Source organism: Malaclemys terrapin, chromosome 4 (assembly GCF_027887155.1).
Source record: "Malaclemys terrapin pileata isolate rMalTer1 chromosome 4, rMalTer1.hap1, whole genome shotgun sequence".
In the NCBI taxonomy this organism is placed as follows: domain Eukaryota; kingdom Metazoa; phylum Chordata; order Testudines; family Emydidae; genus Malaclemys; species Malaclemys terrapin.
The window spans coordinates 35399127-35422615 of NC_071508.1; the positions used below are offsets into that span (position 1 = coordinate 35399127).

A 23489-nucleotide genomic window follows, 5' to 3' on the forward strand; every position below is an offset into this window, starting at 1 on the left:
ATTTATCTCTGAGCCTGCAATTTGATTCGTGTGAGCAGACGCCTGCACAGAGCCCCCGAGAGGTGCAAGGTTCCAGCGATGGGGAACAGCTGGTAGGATCTAGGCTTTAGAGAGCTCCATCAGCGGGACCACTCAGGGAGGAACTCTCTGCGTGGCAGTAAGTATTTACATCATTGGGACACCGAGAATGAACAAATAGGGAGATGGAAGAGATAAGAAAAACGGCGACTGAGCAGTGATATTTAGCACATGCCTTGTTTGTTCCATAATGTTTGCTATTTTATATTTTATAGCTTTAAATATTAATTAAAAAAAACGAATAGGAGAAAAACATAGAGAGAGAACAGGTTTGCCCAGCCCTGCTTGATTATTTTACGTTAGGAATTTGTTTTTCATCTGACTCTCAGTCTCAAACACAATGGGAGAGGAGAGGATTTTTCATTGTTTGTCATTAATCCTACCAGAAAAAGGTGTTCAGCATCCATTGTTTAACATTCTTATGGCGGATCCCTGGAAGTTAACTCTGCCCCTCCCCCGATTCCAAACCTCCAGTAATGCAGCTTTTCTTTGTCTGTGTCTTCTTCCCTACCCGAGCTGCTGCCACCCACCCCTTCTGAATCGGTTATCGGATGCAGCGTTAACAGCACGGGTCACAACTTCCGTATGAGTCACACACACACACACCCTCCCTTTCCCGCTCGCCTTGGACAGTGGGGAGGGGGAGGAGAGAAAGATCTTCTCTTCCCCCCTACCCTGCCCTAGGAACAGCAGCTCAGCCGGACAAATGACACCGCATTCCACCCTGCCGCCCGCGTCCGAGCTTGAAAAAACAAGTTTTTTTGTTTAAAAACAAAGCAGGTGCCCTCACTAAACGTTGCATTGGAGGGACAGCTGCTGTGTTCAGGAAATAAGGCAGGAAACCTGAGCAAGGAAAGCTAAAGTAAAGGTAATGTGCTCGCTCTCTCTCTCTTTTATTTGTGTGTGTGTGTGTATATATATATATATATATATATATATAAATTTAACATATAGTAGCTCCTAATGTTTGTTTATACTGTACTCTTTTTCATTGATCTGGAAGGTGGAATTGTTTCAACTGATTTAGCAACATTTTATCATTTAAAATAAAGCTAATCTAATAATTATTATAATGGTTATTGTTAATTGTTGCAGACATTTTGCTTCTATGCCCTCTGTCTCTACTGCAGAGTCCCAGGCCCTACTTTTAGTAAAATAGTTACTATTTGTCCCATTCTGTCCCTTCAAAATGATCATGATTTCTGAAAAGATTGATTTATTATGAAAGGTTAAAAAACATGCACATGTGTAGTTTGGCTAAACAAAGACCAAGGCCCCGATTCTGCAGAAACCTTACACACATGCTGAACTTTACTACCATGAGTAGTTCCCCTGATTTCAAGGGACTGCTCACAGAACTAAAGTTAAGCACATGTGTAAATGTTTGCAGAACCAGAACCAGAGGGAGGAGCACAAAGACCAGCTTCTATACATTTTTGGTGGGTGTGGGCATCAAAGAGAGAATGGTACTGGGTGTGGAATTAAAACTAATGGGATGAGTTCCTCATGAGTTAAACAGAAAAATGCAAGATGGAAAAACAGGATGTAAATTACAAATAGTGAGGTCTAAATGCCCTAGTCCCATGGGAAGTGGTGGAAGCTCCATCACACTGGCCTGGACAAAGAGCTGGAGAATACGCTGTAGGGAACAATCCTGCAATGGCCCAAAGGGGGTGGATTAGATGAGCCACCTTTTCCATCTTTAAATCTACAACTGTATAGAATTTATTTTAGGGTGTTTTTTGAGGGGGGTGGGATTGGGGGGCGGTTGGTGCTTCTTGAGCTGTGTTCCTCTCTGTCTTCCTAAATTGCCCTATTAGTAGCTCTCATACTTCAGGGTGCACATCATGGTGGATGGTCAGTAGGCACCCTTCAACTTTATTGTGGTAATGCCATAGAATTGGTGCACACCCTGCAATGAGGTCTGGATGGAGCCCCACTGAAGTCGGGGGTGGGGGCTTGCAGGGGACTCATCGCAGGATCGTGGCCTTACTGTGTAATTTTACACTACCAATATTTAGTGCAGAATTAACATCTAGCTATAGAAAATATAAACATACATAAACTTATGGAATTGTACTCAATAATGTATTATATTATTTATTAACTATGTCTCTCAGGACCATATATCAACACAAGGCTTTACAAACAACCTTAAACACATGCCTAGCCCCAAGGAATCTGAGTATTATCTGCATATAAATACACATCTAATTATTTAATATCATAGTAAAATACATTGGTTTCCTGGATGATACAAGCTTTGGCCTATAGATGCCTTTTATCTGTCCTCAAGACAGGAGTTTTTATAGTGCGTTCGGTATATCCTCCCAACTTCTCCAATTACAGAGCTATACAGATGTCTCAGTATTCTAGATTCTTTATTGAACCAACAAAGCAAAATCCCAGTGCTTTTAATTGAGGAACTTCTTCATGCCACCTTAAAGGGCAGCTCCACCTTAACCCAGCCTGGATGGTGCTTGTCTGTCTATTGTGCATCTCTTTTACTCCACAGGGTCATTTCTGGGATTTTGCTGTGTGATAACAGAAATCAGGATAGGGGGTGGAGGAGGAGGGCAGCAGGGAGCTGTAGTTATCTGTTCTGTGTTAATCTTCCAGCTGGGAAAGGGAGGGAGGTTTCCTAAGTGCGTTGGTGGGAGGGCATTTATTAAACATTGGAAAGCAGAGAGAGGAGGAAGAGGATTAAAGGGCGAGAGAAAGAGAGGGAGTTAGTGCCTGATTTTACAGGGGTCATCCATCTGCTCTACCTTTTGGATGTAACAGTGAGCCATTTCATTTGCTTTTCTCTCTCTGTTCCTCCCCTCTCCCTCCCAGTTGTCTGTGTATCAAGGTCCCGGTGCATCCGTAATTATCCGGGTAATTATCCGGCAACGCTGCAAGGCGGCCCACCCCACTCCATATCATTCCAATCCATATCCAAGCTGCTAGGGCAATGGAGCTCAAGAATGTGGTAGAGACTGTGGAAAGCGGGGAACAAGATGCTATCCTCAAGGTGCTGCAGATCTACAACCAGGAGGTGAGTGTTGTGTTTGTGCTTGGCCTGAGCCAGTCCTCAGCTTTCCCTGTTTACGTATCCGGGAGCAGGTTGGCTGGAGAAGTCATGCTGTGGGATTTCTGTGCCACCCAGCTGTCCCCGTCTGTCTCCTCTACCTACATCTGTCTGTGCATCGCTTCAATAAAACTGCCATTAAGCTGCTTAGCGGGTAAATCTTTTGTTTGTAGCTTCAGTGGTTCCTGCATGTTTTGACAGTGACTGTTCCTAAGCATCTAGTAAACATCTCCCCTTCCTGCTTCACTTATGTACTGGAAATAAAGCACTCAGGCTGGATTTTTAGCATCAAGGGTGCAAGGGAAACATGGCAGGGAAACGAATTTCCATGCAGGGGCTAAATAGTGAGCGATAGAAAGGAGGAGCCCTTTATGGTAAAGGAAGGTTTGGAGGTAACATATGAGGCCTAAGGAGGAAGCTATGGATGGAGCAGAATTATTATGGCTCACAATTAAAGATAATTAAGGAAGCACTTTGACAGTAGAGATTTGCCACATATGCTTCATCTGAAAGTTGACGATAAGAGGAATCAAAAATAGGACATGAAAAGAACAAACTGCTGGAATGAGTGATTGCTGCTACCAGCTTGGAAATGTTTCAAAACATTACATGAATAGGCTCACATGACGTTTTCAGCCCAGGAACCAATACGCAAGTGCAGGTGAAATTCACTTCAAAGGAGTCACCTGGGGAATTAATTTGGCCCATCAGATCCTACATGACTCATTCTGCATCACGCGGAAGTAGGTGGAAAGTGAGCAGAGAAAGCTGCAAATATTGTTGCACAAGTGTCATTTTCCAGGAAAAAATTGTGCGTGCTACATCTGTTCCAACCGGGCAATTTTAATCCAGTGGAAGTCTCAATTAAGAAACAGTAGAACCCCATAAAAGTGACGTACAGCAAAAATAACACAAACCGTGGCAGATGAAATATAAGAGGAATTAAGACGCTAAGAGGAAATTTGAAGAGCATATAGCTAAACATAGCAGAACAAACACCAAGACATTTTTTGAGAATATATCGGAAGCCGGGGAGAGAGTTAGCAAGTCGGCTAGACTGTCAGGGAGCAATAAAGGAGGATAAGACATTGCAGAGAAGCTAAGACAATGTCTTTGTGTCAGTCTTCACCACAAAAGATGATGGGAGATCCCTGCCCCAGATATATTCTTTTCAACAAATGGGCATGAAAGGAAGTTAACATTAGGGTGCCTGAAGAATTCATGTCAGGCTGTTCAATAAAGATCTGGAAGACATTGTGAACAGTGGAGGAAGTCAAATTTGCAGATGACAGACAATTATGTAAGTCTCTCAAGACTTCAAAAGAATGTCAGGAATTCCTGAGGGACCCTACAACAGACCGGATCGCCAAAGCCCATTGAAGTAAATGGCAAGACTATCACTGACTTCAGTGGGTGCTGGATCAGATGCCAATAGGCAATTGAGCAACACGGGGGCAATAATAATTCACTGTGGACTGGTGCAAAGTGATGTACATTGGAAAGAACAATTTGAACTATTAATACATGTTGATAGGTTCTAAATCACTCTGGAAAAAATCCTAGGCCCTGTTTGTAGGCAGCACAATAAAAACATCTGGGCAATACACAATATTGGTCAAAAAAGATGTTGGGGAGTATTAAGAATGTGATGGAGATTAATAACAAAAATATGATAATACTGTTATGTACACTGATGACATCCTCGCCTTAAGCAGTGGATCAAATTCTCTGTTGGTGTAAATTGGGATAGTTCCATTAACTGCAATGGAGCTGTGCCAGTTTATCCCGGCAGAGAATTCAGGGCCTATTATAATCTGTATTGGTTACTGCATTGCCAAAGGATACAACAGAAATGGCAAAGGTCCAGAGAAGGATGACAAAAGTGATTAGGAGCATGGAAGTGGTTCCGTATGAAGAGAGGACAGAACTACACCTCTACCCTGATGTAACGTGACCTGATATAACATGAGTTTGGATATAATGCGGTAAAGCAGTGCTCTGGGGGGGCGGGGCTGCACATTCCGGTGGATCAAAGCAAGTTTGATATAACGCGGTTTCACCTAGACCGTGGTAAGATTTTTTGGCTCCTGAGGACAGCATTATATCGAGGTGGAGGTGTATTTGGTTTGGAAAGGGGACGTGAGAGAGGTCCTGTATATAAAATAATGAGTGCTACAGGACAGATCAGTCAGGAGCACATCCTTACCTTTTCTTGTCATAAAGGCCCAAGGGGTGAAATTCTCTGGCCTGTTTTATGCAGAAGGTCAGACTAGATGATCATAATAATCTCTTCTGGCCTTAAAATCTATGACTCTCTGATCCAGTGAAATTAAAAGGTAATACCTTTAAAACTGGTAAAAGGAAATGCTTTTTACACACACATTGCATAATTAACCTGTGGAACTCACTGCCACAAGATATAATTCAGACAAGTAGCTGAGGAGGGTACAAGGATTGGACATTTACATACCTAACAAGGATATCTGCAGTTACATTAGATAGGATAAAACATTTATAAAAGTCTTTAAACCCTCTTCTGTTGGGACATAAATCATAACTTCCCCCATGGAAATGTTAGTTTATAATTGTCCATTTTACCCTTTCCTCTGAAGCATCTATCCTTGGCCACTGTTGGAAGCAGGAGCTTCCGGAGCACTGGTCTGATCCAGTATGGCAAAGGTGGTGGGGAACGAGAGAAGGCTACGCCCACCCTCCACCCCTTGCCCATTAGCACAGGGTGCAGCCACAGTTCGGTGCTGTAGTGTTTTCCTTTAGCTGCTTCAGCAACCCCTGCCTGATTTGAATAGGATAATATGCTTTGAGACCTTGGAGTTACATAGACTGGGCTCATCTTGGTATCTGGCTCAAACCTTTGAATGATGCATCATGTCGAGGTATGAAAATTGTTTAGTTCTTTAAAAGATTGGATTTGAAATGCCATGCTTTGGATGTTCAAGAGGGATTCCTCTAATCCGTCTGCCATGGTGAGCAATGGGCCAAACCCTCTGATCCTTCCTTAGTTATTCCTTCCTTACTCGCTTAACACTTCTATTGATTTCAGCGGAACTTTGCTGGAAAATGACTGAGTAAAATCTGAATAAGACCCTTAGATTGGCTGTGTATTATTGAGAGACTACGTGAAAGGTACCAACGGGGTGAAAGTAACTTAAGACTTACCAGTATGCCAGAGTCCTGAGAGGGGGCGTGGCCTCAACTGGAAGAGGCGTGGCCTTTCACGATTTAACGGTCCTGATGCTCCAGCTGTGGCTCGGAGCCCCAGGGCCTTTAAATCACCCCAGAGCTACCAGCTGCAGAGGCTAAAATGACTTACCCGTAGTTTGAAAATCAAGTCTATATACATATCTGGACAACAAGCAAAAAGAATAAATCAGAATTTATGGACATTATTACTATTCCTTATTATCATGCATCGCCATATCTTTACGTGGTCCTTTACAGACAATTAGAAGAAGACCCGATTCTCCGCTCCTGCTTCATCCCCTCTGTGCCACTCCTGGAGTGCAAAGGGACCACAGAGTTGTGCTAACAGGATAGCTGAGGATTCCCTTTGCATAGGGGAATCCTTGGGTGGCAGAAAGTTAGCCTAGGCAGCTTACCGCATCACGTGTTCCTGGGACCACCTTCTGGGTGCAGTGGGTGTGCCGGGGGGAGGAGGCATGGCAATCTTTGACTGACTGAACTGGCTTTAGAGCAGCTCTGGAGCTGCTCTAATTTGCACTGGAGACCAAAACAGTCCCCTTCTGCCTCCAGGAGTAGAGGCAGAGGTGGAAAGCCACCTGTGTCATTCCCCCCATTTCATAACACCTAAGGATCTGGCCCAGTGCCCCAGCTTCAAAGAGATGAAACGTAAACACATGGCTTCCTTGCACGGTTTATAAGAGTGAGCTGAGAAGAAAGGAATGTCTTGACTTAGTTTTGAGTAGTGTAGAGGACTTGACAGGAGCCATAGAGGTGGGGAAACATCAAAGCAACAGTGCCAGTAATTCTAGGTAGTACGGTATGTAAATGAAGTTAACCTGATTGTGAGGGAATGTAGGGACAATGAATTTCACAGAGCCAGATGTGGAAGAGAGTGTAAAGTTGGGGTTAGTTGATAAGGTTGAAGCAATGGAGGAGCAAGACACAACTTGAATGTGATGGAAACGATCCTGATGGAGAATAAAATGGACAAATTCTGTGTGCCTGCCACTCAAAAGTTTAAAAAAAAAAAAAACCAAAGTCCAGTTTGTTCAGGGAAGGAACAGAATCATCCGGGGTAAGGAGGAGGCACTTTTAAGCTATAAAATAGGGTCAGGAGAGGAATGGAAAGGTTATAGAATGAAATTAGCTGCTTCAATGCTGACTAACGTACCTGGTTAAAATGCACCTCCAGTGATGCTGCAGATGCTGTAGCAGGTGTGCCACCAATGAAATTCTGATCTATTGCCAGCTTAGCACTTGAAACAATGCTGCTGCATTCAGCTGCCATACAGAAGTGGTACCAGAGTTCAACAGTGAAGGGGTTAATCGTGCATTAAAATTGCCATGAAAACCGAAACCAGAGGGGTGAAAAGCAGAGGCAAGATAAAACACGCATGTTTTCAGAGTGAAGGATGAGAGGCAGATGAAGGAGACTGTGGGGCTTCAGGGATGGCTCTTGTGTTCCAGAAGAATAGGGAGTTCCCTAAATCATAGCATTGAGAGTCAAGAGCAAGACACAGACCTATACGCTTTATTGAGTGTATCTGAATTGCCTGGGATCCAAGGGGAGAAAATGACACGCTGAAGGGATGGGTCAAGTGATCTTAAGTAATCCATTTTGAAGTCCCTAGACATCACCCAGCCTTCTCCCACTTTCGTGCAGTGTGCTGATTGTTTGCCTGGCAGTCTTTTACCCAGCTGTGATGCTGTATATTTTGTTTAGACTGTGGGATGAAGGATACATATAAAATTATATTGAAAATCAAGATCATGTCCGGAATAGCTAATCAAGAATTAGAAGAACTGAAAGCTGAGCAAACCAAAGGGTGGGGACAGGATCAATATAAGGCTAACGAAGGAAGTGAGAGAGGGCAATTTATGCGTCTATATTTTAAACCTTTTGAAAACAAAGGGGCTGGATAGAAGCTAGTATAACAGCTCTATTAAGGAATCCAGAGCAAATCGAGGAAACTATAGGACGTGGCAGTGGAAGAGATAATGGAAATATCACCAAGGAGAGAGAGTAGGGCCAAGACCTAGAATATTTAAGATGCAACAGGGTGTGTAAATTCCGAAGTGACTGGTGCCCACCTTAGGTGCCTTGTTAAGACCAAGAGCCTTCACCTAGCTGCCAAGCAGCCTTCTGTATTAGGTGTGGGATGTATCTCTTGCCTTCCTAGTTTGGGGAGGTGGTCCTTCCCAGCTTACATCTTTTTAAAAATTGTAGAAATAGAATCTTTCTCTTCAAAGAAAGATGTGCAAAATAGAAGCCTGCTTAGCTTCTGGCGTGTTTTACAGCCAGTCCACGTGCATCAATGGGTCCTACAGAGCTGGATAAAGAGAGCAGAGTAAGGCTATGTCTAAACTAGTCTTCAGCTGGCATAGCTACATTGGCCAGGCATGTGAAGAGGTTTGATCCCTGACTGACATAGCAGAAGCCCCTCATGTAGATGCAGCTATGCCAACAAAACTGCATTTTTACTGGTGTTTTTCTCATGGGGAGTGTTTTTACAGTGTACAAAGTGCAGCTTTGCCAGTATAAATTGTGTCCATACTAGCAGCACTTTGCCAGTGTAGTGTGCTGACATTCCTATACTGGTAAAGCACTTCTAGTGCAGCCAAAGTCTTAATGCCCATGTCACTTACAATGTTAAAAATACCTTTTTAGACAGATCTCAGACATTTCTGATCCAGTGTGAAGCGGCCTCGTGCAGGGGGAAGGTGCTGTACAGTCTGGGTGTGGTCTTTGTTCAGGGTTGCAAATAAGGTAACTTATCAAAGTCCTGGGCTAGTTGCTTGCTTGGATATTGAAAGCATGGAGCAGTCCTTGTCAGCTGAAGCCCTTTGGATGGAGGGAACTGGGCTACAGAGTAGCAGAAGCTTTGCTGTTATACTAAGAAACTGGAGGATGTGGTGGATCCCGAGAATCTCTTGGATACTGGCAAATTCATAAACTTGCTTATTGAAAACCCGAACCAACTGAGAGGCCAAGGAGGAGAAGAACTAGCACTAGTGCTAAGCACTTCCTGATTATGACTATAGATATTAACACTGACACACCGTGATGGAAGAAGCAAGAAGAAACTCAGGCATAAGTGGTGGAAAATATGTTCTGATACAGCCAGCTTCTAGTACCAACTTCTGCCACTGCTATGAGGGAGATAGAGAGCCTGGCTATGGAGGTAGCAAAGCAAAGCCCCGTAGAATTTTTCTAGACTGCAAACTCAGATGGCCACCACTCAACCCCAGAACGCAGCACCTCTCCCTGCAAGGAATTATCCTCTTAGTTCACCGAGACAATCACTCACATCCGGGATGGCCTCATAGGCCACAGAATAAAGAGCCAGAAGCAGCTTATTCTCATAAGAAATAACATTTCTCTACTTCAATCAAGGCACTAGACACTCAACACACCCACTCACACAAGCAAATAAAAAACAATGACTCAAGCTGCGTTTCACCCGGGCCTGGAAAGAAGAAAAGGAGAGAGAGAGTTTGTTGTTGTTGTTTCTATATTTAAGTGCTTGGGAAGTGCTCAGAAACAACCACACAGCAGTGGGAGACATATAGGTATCACAATGGACTTTAGAAAAGAATGGATTTATTGGCAACGCTGGACACAAGCCTCTCCTACATGACAGCTCTCATCCCTACTCATCTGTTCTTTCCATAACTCTTCATGTTGTTTTATAGAGTCATGGATTTTAAGGCCAGAAGGAACCATTGTGATCATCTGCCTGACCTCCTGTGTAACACAGACCACAGAATTTCACACAGTGATTCCTGCATCAAATTTAACAACGTGTGGAAATGTTTGTACCCAATACAAGTCAGAATCCCATGCTGTAGGTTAGCCAGCTAAATGGGGAGCTGCAGGTTCCACGAGGATCAAGCCCAGGACCTTGTAAAGCAGACATGATACAGGAACCACCTGCATATACAGATTGCTAAGGGATCTTAAAACTCCACAGAGAACAAAAGAGAAATTCATTTTTGAGGTGTCATCCTAAAAAGGTATTTACGTTTCAGTAACCTAAAAGAAGGAACATGCAGTGAAGGGATGAAACTTGTTAATGGTACAAAACTAGAGCACCTGTAGAAGATCGGGGGCTGATCAGTACAAATATGCCTGTTAATAAATCTCAGAATGGCTTGGACAGACAAGGAGCGAGATCAGGGCAATGGAGAGAAATGTGAAATAATGAGGCTTAGATTTAAGAAGAAGGATGTCACACAAAACCGTGGAAGGAATGGCAGGAAAATGGAGTGGAAGGAGGGTTAATGGGATGGATGGCAGGAAGCAGAAGGAGGACGGATGACATGGAGCAGAGAAGTGTCTGAAGAACAGTCTGGGTGTGTAAGTGGTCATTTAAAATGTAATGCAAACTCCAGGAAGCAGGGGTCTGATCCAAAGTGCATTGAAGTCAGTGGGAGTCTTTCCATTTACTTCAGCAGCTTTTGGATCAGACCCTAATTGCAACCATATATAAAGGACTTGTAATGGTATAATCCAGTTCATGTGACTCCTGCTCCCCCCTGTTGCTTTTGTTAATTTGGCTGGAAACATGCCTTGTGGAGTGCCTGCGGGTTGGCTCTTTGAACATATATAACCCTGGGTAACAGTTTTGCAACAGAGTGCTAGCAGAATTGTCTCCTAGGCATATAAGTATCTTGCCTCTTTCAGTCGCTCCTACGTGATGCTTCAGAGGAAGGTGAAACTCTCCATAATGAGTCTAGTCAACTGTGCTATACCGTGGGGGGAAATGATTTTCTGAACTTTGCAAGCAATCCTGATTTCTCTGTTAACTTTTTGCCTGGTTCAGTGACTTCAGATACTTGTGTTCTACGTGTTGATGTAAATATCTTAAACCCTTTTAATAACTTCTGATAAACATTGCCATACTGATTTCCTGCAGCAGTGAGTTCCATGAATTGGCTCTTCTCTGCAAGAAGAATGATTTCCTTTTTCATTGCTGCCTTTCAGTTCAATGACTGGCCCGTAGCTCTCATATTATGTGTCTGGCTGGGTAGAAGCAGCCCAATGGCTGTCCCTGAACCATTCCTTGTATCCTGTAGAGCAAATTTATTTTCTCATTTTGGTTTTTGCCTCTTGAGACTAGTAATTTCTAGTTTGTTTTCACAGAAGTCTCAGTGTTTCACCTTTGAAGATGAAGAGCGGGAGGAGAGGAAGGTATGTCCTTTGTTTCTTACTATGGCCATCCAGAGGTACCTGAATGCAGAGCAGTGAATGCCAAAGGGCTTGGTGAGAGATGGCAAATCCCAGAGAGAAGCTAGTGCTCTCTCATTGGGACTAGGTCACTGATGGAGGAGCATTGAGTTAGAACAGTGGTCCCCTGTGTCAGTTTGTCAGCAGTGTCCATTTCTGATCCGGGGCAGGTTCTACATAGCACGATGCCACGTCTGTTGTCCCTCTCCTTCTTCCCCAGGGCCACGCAAGTTATTCCTCAGTGCTTTTTCATAAGACGTCTTTTATGGTTTTTGATAATTAGTGTGAAAAAGCTATTGCCTCAATCTCTTATTTCAGACATTGGAATAGAAAATCACTCTCTGTCTGTCTCCTCTGTCACATTGCCTGCACTCTCTCTACTTTGGATTTGGATACACACCCTACCACACTCCTGCCACCACCCCTACAGGTAGACAAATGCCCGCCATGTGCATGCATGTACACACGGCCACACAAACGTCACCTAAATAGACATACCATACAGGAAAACGCTTGCCACCTGTACTGACACACAAACCAAAGTCATGCCGCCTTTAACTCCGCCGCAGTCAATGAAATTATGCCAGAGTTGAATGTGGCCTTCAGAATGTAATATACACAGAGGCACACACCTGCCACCACCCAGGTAGCCAGAAAAATACTCTCCACCTGCATAGACCCTTTATCTACAGTGGAGAAATGTATTGTGGTACAAAATGATTGTACCTCCTCAGTCAATGGAAATGTCTTTTGTGTCTACACACAAGTGTTCCACAGATAGAGGGTGAGAAATATGCCAAATACCCTTGGATTTTGTAGCAGTAAGCAACGATGAATCCTATGGCAAAGAGCTTTTAAAAGGAGCAATCTGATTAACCAGAGACAACCCCTTACATGCATCACCCTGCCTTACAAAAGGACAAAACAGTATTAGGACCCAATGGAGACTCCAGCTACCTGCAAGAGAGCAGCTACGCCATTAGAGAGGCCCAACTTCCCTCTGTGGAGTTTTGATGCTACACTATTTGTCAGGGAAGGGGGGGTGTTTTTACACTAAATGGTTTTTACAGCCTTAAAAATATACAATATAAAAAAACTCCAGTGCTTCAAGAACTTCATCAAAAGTTGGGTGGCAGAAGGATCCTGACTTTGAAACTCTTATCTTGCAACAAAGCATGAAGTGATCATATATCCATTATTCTTCATAAAGGCTATCTCTGCAAGGCCCCCTCCTCATTTAGTTCACTTTGGATCATCCCCAGAAAGGCTTAAGATTTACTGCAAAACCCCACTGATTCATGCCCCATAGATCCACAGTCTCCAAAATTCACTCACATGGCAGATGACTGTCTCACCTTCACCTCTCATCACAGATTGAATGGCAGTGAGCGAGCTGTAGTAAGGTCTTCTCTTACTGTGGCATCATTACTTATGCAACATATGCAGAACATTTACTAGTGTCATATGAAGTGTTACACATTAAAACAAAACTATGCAGGGTTGTACCTTTGCTCTTCTTGCTGTTTTGTTTTCTTACTCGCTGATCTGCAAGATGTCAGCAATTCACAATGGGACAGATCCTCAGCTGGTGTAAATCAGTATTGATGAAGCTATCCCAGTTTACCCAGCAGGGAGTCTGGGCCAATGAGTCTCCTAGTCATTGGTGAGAATTAGTGACATTCTACGATATCTAAACCTTCTGAGATATTTTCTCTTCTCCCCCCCCCTTCTCAGCCCAGCTAGATCCTCCATCCTTCCCTTAACCTTGTATTATCCTTCCCTCAGTTCCTTCAGCCTGCTCCCCCATCCACAGTATCACCTGCTCTCTGACCTTGAGACTCCCATTACATCACCCCCTCCACCTCCAATTTTGTACTCCTTTCCATGCATTATTTCTAGATGTGGGTCAGAACCCACACTCTGGAGCCAAATGCCCTTGAGCTTTGGAAAGTTCACGTCTTGATCTGAACTTTATGGTAGGCCCATCTCTAGATACTGCTTATCTGTTTCAGCGTGGTGCATTACACAGTGCCCACTTGTGAGAACAGCTGTTGAAATGTCAGAACTAAGGCATTGTTTGCCCTGTCTTCATTTTTCCCTTCCAACTCCCCAGAAAATGGCCCAGCTACTGATCAAGTTCCTGGAGAGAGAGCTCCAGCCCTCCTGCCAAGTCACATGTTTGGAAAGCATCCGCATCCTGTCCCGGGACAAAGGCTGTCTTGACCCCTTTACCACTGGGGAAGGCCTGCAAACCTTGGCCAGACACGCTGGCATTGATTACTCAGAGGAGCTCATTCGGGAAGTCCCAGACCTAGATGTGATCCTGGAGGCCCTCAAATGCCTCTGCAACATCGTCTTCAGCAGTCCCCGGGCACAAGAGCTGACGGCTGAGGCCCGGCTCGTGGTGGGTCTTACGGAGCGCATCAAACTCTACAATGAGAAGAACCTCCCCCATGAAGTCAAGTTTTTTGACCTGCGTCTTCTGTTCCTGCTGACAGCACTGAGGGTGGACATCCGGCAGCAGCTGGCCCAGGAGCTCAGGGGCATCAGCCTGATGACAGACACCCTGGAGCTGACACTAGGGGTGAAATGGCTGGACCCCCATGAAGTAGCCACTGAGGGGAGCCCTCCCCTGCCCCTGCCACGCCAGGAGACAGAGCGTGCCATGGAGATCCTTAAGGTGCTCTTCAACATCACATTTGACTCCAGCAAGAGGGAGGTAGATGAGGTAAGTTTCCCAGAAGTCACTGCCCATGCCTTGGTTTGATTGTGGTTTTCCACCTCCACTTAGCAATTCTTCCCTGTTGCATCTGATGTTGGTGCAGCCTCCAGTCTGTGGACTCACAGTTACATACACACATGTAGGAACAGAAACAGCCCATGGGGCCTTCACTTCTAGAGCAGTTTGACAACTCTGCTGTCTCTGCCCTATAGACTGTTAACACTTAACAAATTATAGCACTTTAAAAACTTACTTTTTGTAATCTTTCTTATGACTAAAAATAATTTTTGTGCTGGAAGAGGGCAAAACGCTCATGTAACTCGCCCTTGAAATGGCCAAGTCCTGGCCCTTTTCCGCCTTCTATATTAGCTAATGGGTGTGATGGAGGTTGCCGATGGCTAACTCTTGGGAATGTCTGTGGCCTCTGCTGGTCCCTGGATTAACCATGTAGTGTGATAGAGGATTTGGGAGGGATATGGAGCAAGATAAAGGACAAGCAAGTGTATGAGTGGGGCAGGAAGCTGAAAGAGAGTTTTGGGGACATTGCCATGATTTGTATCTTACTCCACTTTACCAAGATTTGGTTGTTCTTGGTATCAATGTACAGAAGTGTTCTGTTCCCAAAACAGCAGTAGAGCGGCAGAATGGCAAACAGACTCTGGGATTTCAGGGACTGCAGAAATGTGCTTCCCTTTCATAATCAGGTTTCTTGTTTTCTGTTTTGGGGCCAGGAAGATGCTGCTCTGTACCGACGCCTGGGCGCTCTCCTGCGTCACTGCCTGATGATTTCAGCTGATGGAGAGGACCGGACAGAAGAATTTCATAGGTGAAGATCATTATCCTGGCATAAGACTTGAACCCATATAACCTTCTTACCCAGAGGAGAAGGTGCTACTATCTAAGCCATCCTGACACTAAGGATCAGATTCTGATACCCTCACTCATGCTGAATGGTACCTTTCTCTACAAGTACACCTCTAGCTCGATATAACGCTGTCCTCGGGAGCCAAAAAATCTTACCGCGTTATAGGTGAAATCGCGTTACATCGAACTTGCTTTGATCCACCGGAGTGCGCAGCCCCGCTCCCCCGGAGCACTGCTTTACCGTGTTATATCCGAATTCATGTTATATCGGGTTGCGTTATATCGAGGTAGAGGTGTAGTCCTGCTGAAGGGAATGGGACAACTTGTCAGAGCAAGAATTGCTCACCAACTTGAAAAAGGTCTTCACAATCTGGCCTTAAATATCTAACCATATCCTGAGTCATGTTGTGCAACTGACATTGACAATTGTCATTAGAGAGAGAGCTGAGACCTCCCAAAATCAGGTCATGTTTGACCTTTGTGTGCACACCCTTTGATTAGTTTGGTTGTAGAAGAGTCCACTTGCAGGTCCCAGCAAATGATAGTTTTTGATCTTACCCTCCGGTGCGTCATATTGCTAGAATTTAGAAATTAACTTACTCCTTGGAGAGTAAAAGAATCTGCATTAACACAGAGCCTTGGCTGTCTCTTTGTTCCTCCTCTCCCTGTATGTTCAGCCACACAGTTAACCTCTTGGGCAACCTCCCACTCATGTGTCTGGATGTCCTGTTGACCCCGAAGGTGCGGCCAGGCTCGCTTGAGTACATGGGCGTCAACATGGATGCAGTCAGTGTCCTGCTGGATTTCTTAGAGCGACGACTTGACAGGGTAGGTAGAGGAGATGCTGTTCAGAGTTTTTCATTGCACCATCTTTCCATGCAGTACCTTCTCTTCTCACTGTAGGGCAGATTTGGCCCTCCATCCCTGACAAGCAGAGCTACTTTTTCCATTTAAAAAACCCCAGAACACCTCACGAGGAGACCACAGGAATGTCAGCAAGTGATGTCTGGTTTGGAATTCACCAGAGTAGTTTGTAGCTATACCTTTAATAGAAGTGGCAGATATTTTCCTGACAGAGGCAAAAAATTATGGTTGGTGTTTGACTAGGTTCACTGGTTGACTGGACAGTAGGGTGATTAACTTGTTGATTAAAAAGTAATAGATTTATTGGCTGTTTGCATGGCAAGATTCGTTGGATGGGAGTTGGTTGACTGACTGATCAGGGTGCTGAACCGCTGATTGAATTGGAAACCCTAGAACTGGTTAGTTACTGGTTGTGTTGGTCAGCTGTTTGGATATGACAGTGTGAGTTTCTGTACAGTAGGCAGTTGATTGATTGGTTAGCTGTTTCTTTCCCGTGACTAACTCAGCAGATCTGAGGACTGATTGTCACCAATCTCACTTTGAGGTGGAGGACTGGTGGAGTTTTTGTGGGCTTCATTAAGGCAGATCATTGGGATTAACACCCAGTCCCTCCCCGCCCCCCCCTCAAATTCCTGGATTTACTACTCCAGCAGCTTAATCTGAGTTTTCCCTGAAGCCAAAAATAAAATTGTTTTTAAGTTCTCAGTTCATTTTTGACAGAAAGGTGTTATATGAAGCAAATCCGTTAAAAACGTCACCGACTCAGCAGCGCATTGGGTGTGGTCTTCAATCTCTAGAAATACTTTGAGAGCTTTTCTGAGCGTGGCTGCATGACTTCCCAGCTCTCTCTGCTGTCACTCCTGTGTTCCAGTGTGCTTCTGGCAGCCCCTTGCCATATAGCGAATGCAGAGAAGCTGCTAGCTCTGAGCACTGACACAGTGGGAAAGCTGCCGTGGCACAGAACTGGAATCCTCAGTCCTCATTTCTTTCCACGCAGGCCTGCGCTTTTGGGATCTGTCTCTGCTAGGAACTGGACAATGAGAACTACATTAGCTTGTGATGACCTGTTGTTGTTTCTTCTGGGCTCTTTCACAGGGTCACAAACTGAAGGAGACCCTGACCCCTGTGCTGAACCTGTTGACAGAGAGTGCCCGTGTCCATCGCCAGACGAGGAAGTTCCTCAAAGCTAAGGTACCGTGTTGGTGTAGGGAGAATCCAAATGATACTCATTCCTGATTCCTCTGAGGTGAGAGAAGAATAATACAAACTTTATGGATACCACCAGCCTCCAAACAGATACCCCTCTCTCTCCGTATATAGATTCTGCTATCCAAGGCTATGAGCCCCACAATACCTGCAACGTTTGCCTACACGCTTGCCGCACTCCCAATAGTTTATTCATTTATTTAATCTGTAAATTGCATTGTGGCACAAAGGTATTCTGGAAATCCCAGTGCTGTTCCAGCTTCATCCCTCTTGCTGTGGCTTTGCAGGTGCTGCCTCCGCTGCGGGACGTGAAAAATCGCCCCGAGGTGGGGAACTTGCTGCGGAACAAGCTTGTGCGCCTGATGACTCACATTGACACCGACGTGAAGCACTGCGCAGCCGAGTTCCTCTTTGTGCTCTGCAAGGAGAGCGGTGAGTAACGAAAATGTCACAGGACGGATGAGATCCTCTGGGATCTTAGTGCCAGGGAGGCAGGGCATGGAATCCAATTTCCGGTCAAAGCCAATTAGAGTTTACACCACATCAGACCTTCCGAGGCTAGAGGACACACCTTGCCACCTCTCAGACACACTTTCCAGACATTCGGTGCTTGGGGCAGGTAGTACAGGAGTGCACTGTGGGAAGGCGGAGTTGCCAGTGGTCAGTGAAACACTCTGCAAGGAGACAGCTCCTTCGCACCTCACAGACACACTGGGCATTCAGACCTACTGTCAACAGATGCAGCTCCACTGACCCATTGTTCAGCCCTCCCAGTGTGGGGAGTCAGATGATAAATCTGGTTTTGTTTGCTTTACCCTCCACTCTGCTGTCAAAAAGTCCAGGGGAAGAATTGGTATTAGGGGATTTTGTCTGGGGGAGGAGGACCCGGAGCTGAACTTGCTGCTTGAGCACTCAGGAGCAGTGTATTGACTATCAATGCCACAGTCTGCATTTCCACCTGCCTCTTCCACATGAGGATTTATTCAGTGGCTGTCCATGCTGACTGGTGCCTCTTGTTTAAAACTGGTCACTTTCTCTGTCACTCCAGCCTGTCCCCAGGAGGGCTGGTGGGCAGCACAAGGATGTGCTGACTCTCGTGTCTCTCTCCCCGTCAGTGTCGCGATTTGTAAAGTACACAGGATATGGCAATGCAGCTGGGCTCCTGGCAGCACGAGGCCTCATGGCAGGAGGGCGGGCAGAGGGAGAGTATTCTGAGGATGAAGACACGGACACAGAGGAATACAAGGAAGCTAAGCCCAAGTAAGGACCCCTTTCCCTACACCACCTCTTCCCACAGTCCCTCTGTCCCTACATGCTCACAAATCCTTTCTGCATGCCCAGCTTGTGCTCACGAGCTCCCTTTCCCATCCTGTCCCTATGCTCTCACCTACCCCATTACCCATTTTTCTCACCCTATTCCTTTCTGCTCTTTCCCCATCCTCTCCCTGCATCCCCCTGCCCAGGGCTTCACCCACTCTCTCCTCCTCACTACTCACTTCATTTGATGGCATTTCATCCAAAAATTACCTACTTCCGACTCCAGTGCCTCACCCACCTTGGGAATGGCTCCCTTTGCGTGACAGCTGCTAGTGTGCCCGTATCCACTCACTGGCAGTAGAGCACGTCATCTACAGTGGAACAGATTCCCTTATTGCACCAATGGAGATGGGGTAGCGTGTATAATGAGGGTTGGGTTAGAGCTCTGGTCAGACCCACCTCCAGCTGCTGGGTCCCTGTCTGCAGCCAAAGTGAATGTGTTCCTCTCTCTCCTCAGCAGTGCTTAGCTGTGATGGGGTGGACAGAGGGGACTCTCCAGTCCTACTGAGCTCTGATTGAACCTAGGATTGGCCATGTCAAATCAGGCCATTAGTCCACCAATTCTGGAATCACATGGACCACATGTATGTGGAAGAGGAGGGAGGTGAGGTCTCTACAGATGGAGGCCTCTGGAAGAAAGTGACGAGGAGAGGGTGTATTCCCACTCTGGTGGCCAGAGAAGGACGGGAGGGCTTTGCAGGACTTTCCTACCGAAGGAGAGTGGGGGATGATGCAGTGGAGCATGGGCAAGTGTCAGGAGCACCTGGCTCTCCTCTGTGATACCACCAGCACTAGTATCCCAAGGAGAGAAGAGAGCATGTGCTCTGTGGCCAGCTCTGCTCTCATGCTATTGTAAACTCATAGACGCAGGCTGCTTTTCAATTAACCTGTTTCTCTCTTCTGTCTCTTTTTCTCTCTCTACCTCCTATTCCCATTATTGCATTCAGCATTAACCCAGTGACAGGCCGTGTGGAGGAGAAGCTCCCCAACCCCATGGAAGGGATGACTGAGGAGCAGAAGGAATATGAAGCCATGAAGCTGGTTAACATGTTTGACAAGCTGTCCAGGTATCAGAAGAGAGAACGGAGCGTGCGCGGTTGTGGTTTGGGGATGCAGTGGGAATGCACTAGAAGAAAAAGTCCTGGCTAATATAGGTCAGACACTGAGATTGGGGAGACCCAGGTTTGTCATAGAGTCATGACTATGGCAGGTCAGTGCAGTAGGATAGTCTTAATGGGAACACAACTACGTATATGCCTTGAGGAGGAGGGGAATCCCAGCTCCATGCAGTGAGTGTTTGGTAGCAGTCCAGGGCCCTGGAAGGTCATAGGGGATGGACTTGGGGTGATTGCTGGGAAGATTTAACACATGAATAAATTAACAGAGCTGGATTCTGTTACCCCAGCAAAAGGAGTTCAGGGGCCTTAGCCAAACCTCACTGAGACAGCAACAGACTAAGAAACTACCACATAATGTGTTCTCCGCCTCCCAGTGCATCAGGAGTTGTCACCTCACCTCACCGGAGTTCAGCCTCGGAGTTCTCTAGCAGATGGTGGCATTGCCCCTGGGTGGCTGCTGGTAGGAAGTAGCATTTCAGCCACAGATGGCAGCCAGTGGCACCAATTCTTCTTCCCCGCAGGAGAGCCTTCTCTAGTAGGCGCTCATCCATCATTAAGGGGCACTGCAGACAGGGGTCCGGGATCTACCTAGAGAGTTCAGAAGGCACCGAGATGGGAAGGAAAAGGGCAGCTCATTTAATGCTGATAGCACATGTGTGTCAGAGAGAGAGAAACTCATCCTGGTGCCAGTCCTAACATTACACTACAGTGGTTCAGCTAGTACTCCCTGCCTCTGCCCAGTGCTACTCCGGACGGTGCCAGAAATGCCCAGGAGATTCTAGAACCCAACCAGTGTAGCAGGAGCTTAGAGTGGCGGCTCCTGGGATCTCCAATGCTAATTCCAACATGACTGGGGTTCTGGGCCCCTAGTACACCCTGCCCCAGGGGCTGCACTCTTCGGGTTGCTTGAGAAAAGGCATCAATCCATTCCTTGGACTTGATTTGCTGGGCTGTGGGATTCTCTCTGCTGCCTTTTGGAGCTTTGCAAGTGGAAGTACAGAGCTGGATATTCAGAGGTGGGGAGCTTAGTGTGAGTTGTGGATGCCCAGAACTTCTGAAAATCAGCCCCTCGTTCTTTTCACAGGTTTATTCCTTCCTTGGGTGCATGGGAATGTTGTTGCTGGAACCAGGCCTGTTTCTTTAACTAGGGGGCCTCTACTGCGCTGGTATCCCACAAAGCATTCTCCCTGGCTGCCATCTAGAGGTGCCCACAGGTCCCTCAGAGTGCTCAGCGATGTGAGCGTTCCCCAGTCTCCCAGTTCTGTAGCCCCTCCAGAAACATTATGTGGTTTCTCCTGAGAACTCCCTTTGCCAAACTAACTCTGCTCTTTCCCTCCATATTGCAGACAGCAAGTCATCCAGCCAATGGGGATGACTCCAGGGGGCAATCTCACCTCTCTGGAGAACGCTGTGCATGAGCTGGCAGAGGAGAGGTCATCGTCTGACTCTGACTTGGGGTTGGACTGATTCACACCTCTCAAACCCCCCTCCAAGGACTGTGGGCTCTCCACTCTCCCTCCAGAACTGGTGCTGCATCCAGAGGATAGTACTGAGTGAGGACTTTCCCAGTGGGATCTGAATCAGGACTGGAGTCCACTGCCCAGACAGATAACAACCACCTCCTCTCTGGTCCCATAACCACCTCTCCTTTCCCAAAGAGCTCGCCACAGCTTGGTTTCATCTTGGTCTCTTTCCCTCCGTGTCCCTGAGGATCTCACACTCCAACCCAAGCCCAGGATTGTCCAGTAGGACTTTTATAAAGAAACATTGGGAAGGGGGAGGAGGGAATATCTTCTTACACCAACTGGGTCCAGTAGCATGTGGAGCATTGTGTGCGCTGACTTCTGTGTAGGCACATCACTGTGTGCGCATCTGAGTGTTTTTATGGGGTGTGGGTGTGTTTATAGTATGTGAGGCACTTGTGCAGCGTGCATACATTTGTAAGGGCACACAAGGGTATGCCTATGTCAGAGAACATTTGTGGGAATTTGGGAACATGAGATGTGTGTGAATGTGTATGTATAAGTGGAGTATATGCCTGGGACATACGTGTAATGATTAAAAGAGTGTGGGCATTACATGTTTGCATACTGATGGTATGTACTTGTATGGGTGAGCCTGGGTATATTGGGTGTATGCAATTGTATATGTACAGATGGGCACGTCAACGTGTAATATTTAGGTATACATATAGATAATATTTGTGGGCGTGTGAGGGGTGTATACATGAGTGGCTGTGGAGCGTACAGGTGGGAATGTGAGTGTAATTTTTAAGCACATCTGCCTGTCGGGACTCATGTTAGGATACATGTGCTGTGTGGGGAGCACATGTGGGGGTATGAGAATATAGCTCTTGTGAGAAACTTTCAGCACTCACACTGACTGCAGGACTGACATTTGCAGGTGACTGTTTGCCAGCAATGCTTTGATTTGTAGCCTATAGCACTGTGCAGTGTTCCTGTTTCCACTACCCTCAGTTTTCTGGACTAACTTCTCCCATTCTGCTTTCTGAACGAAAGGCAGAGACCCTTGTGTAGTTTCCTGCTGAATCATCTGCTTCAGCTCCCACAAATCCCCAGCTCTTTGCACTCCCAGGCTGGTATCAAATCCCCTCCTGCACTCTGGTGTAGACTTTTCTGTTTAAAGAAGAGAAACTATCTTCCAATTTGTCTCCTGTACCAAGAGTTTCAGAACATATTAGCACAAATAGAAAGAATTACACTAGAATAAAGGAAACCTTCTGACAGACGAGTGCGTGTCAATGATTCATCTGAGTGGTGTCACAACTCTAAGCAAATTAGAAAATGGCCAGTGTTTCTGGGGGTCCGTCATATAGCCATGATCATTCCAAACATTAGTTTTATTCCCAAATAATAGGCTATATTAAGAGACAGTTAAGGCTGAAACTATCTCTAGTTTAAAAAAAAACATATCACTGAATGTTTAATTTGAAACATCTAAGCACCTGAGATTCAGGAAATTCTAAGTTAGGATTCTACTAACACCCTTAACTCTGCCCCCCATCCCTCGCCACATGTACTGTAGCTATAGGAGCATAAGTATTCCAATTACTTTTTAAATGGTTGTAATTTATTAAAAATAAGTAATACAGTCCATGTATGTTAGTTCCCTTTTCTGCTCTGTGTAGAATATCTAAGGGCATATACCGAATTGCAGAATGAGGTTTTCAGCTAGTGTTTGTGGAGTGGACAAACTGGGCAAAATGGTTACCTGCTTGTATGTAGATAGTGGGGTTTCTGACCCATATTGAATGAGAGAGTAGGTTAAGCATAGTGGTGTTTCTCTCCTGTACAGAGAGGATGGACAGGAAGGGTTGGGCCTTGTGGCTTATCGCTGAACAGGTTGTGGTCCAGGAAATCAAGGTAGTGTTGGAGCCCTGGCGGGCAGAAGTGCAGCTGTGGAGGGCGGTTGGGGGGGACTGGAGAATTGGGGATTTTTCCTAAAAATGTCTCCTACTGTGAATTTTTAAGGGGAGAAAAACAATTCTAAGTATACTTAGCAAGTGGTTTACATTTTAAAGGCTGTTTCTGCAAGGGAAAAAGGCTAGAGATTTACTTCTTTAAAAATGCATGTTTAGTTCTTCACCTACTGAAGAACTTTGTGGAAGTTTTTAAGGAGTTTAAAAGGAGAAAAAAAATTGAATAACTCAAAAATTAATCCACTAATCTTCACTAATAGACAGCAGGTTCCCTGAGGAGAACAGGAGCAATCAAGTGTGGAGATTCTGGGCCAAGCCATTTTATTGTATTTATTTTTCTAAGATAGAAGTTGGGAAAAAATAATAGTAAACTTTCAGTGCAA

General features: G+C 45.6%; 1 protein-coding gene across 1 annotated transcript; it reads left to right on the top strand.

Annotated features, from left to right (window-relative positions):
* Window positions 1–620: 620 nt before the first annotated feature.
* On the top strand, window positions 621–22415 carry RIC8A (RIC8 guanine nucleotide exchange factor A). The gene is made up of 11 exons (XM_054027349.1): window positions 621–946; window positions 2914–3115; window positions 11493–11540; window positions 13690–14304; window positions 15030–15124; window positions 15840–15990; window positions 17122–17217; window positions 17520–17664; window positions 18348–18492; window positions 19497–19616; window positions 21014–22415. The coding sequence occupies exons 2-11, from the start codon at window positions 3032–3034 to the stop codon at window positions 21132–21134; spliced, it is 1620 nt and encodes a 539-aa protein (XP_053883324.1). The 5' UTR covers window positions 621–946; window positions 2914–3031; the 3' UTR covers window positions 21135–22415.
* Window positions 22416–23489: the final 1074 nt, after the last annotated feature.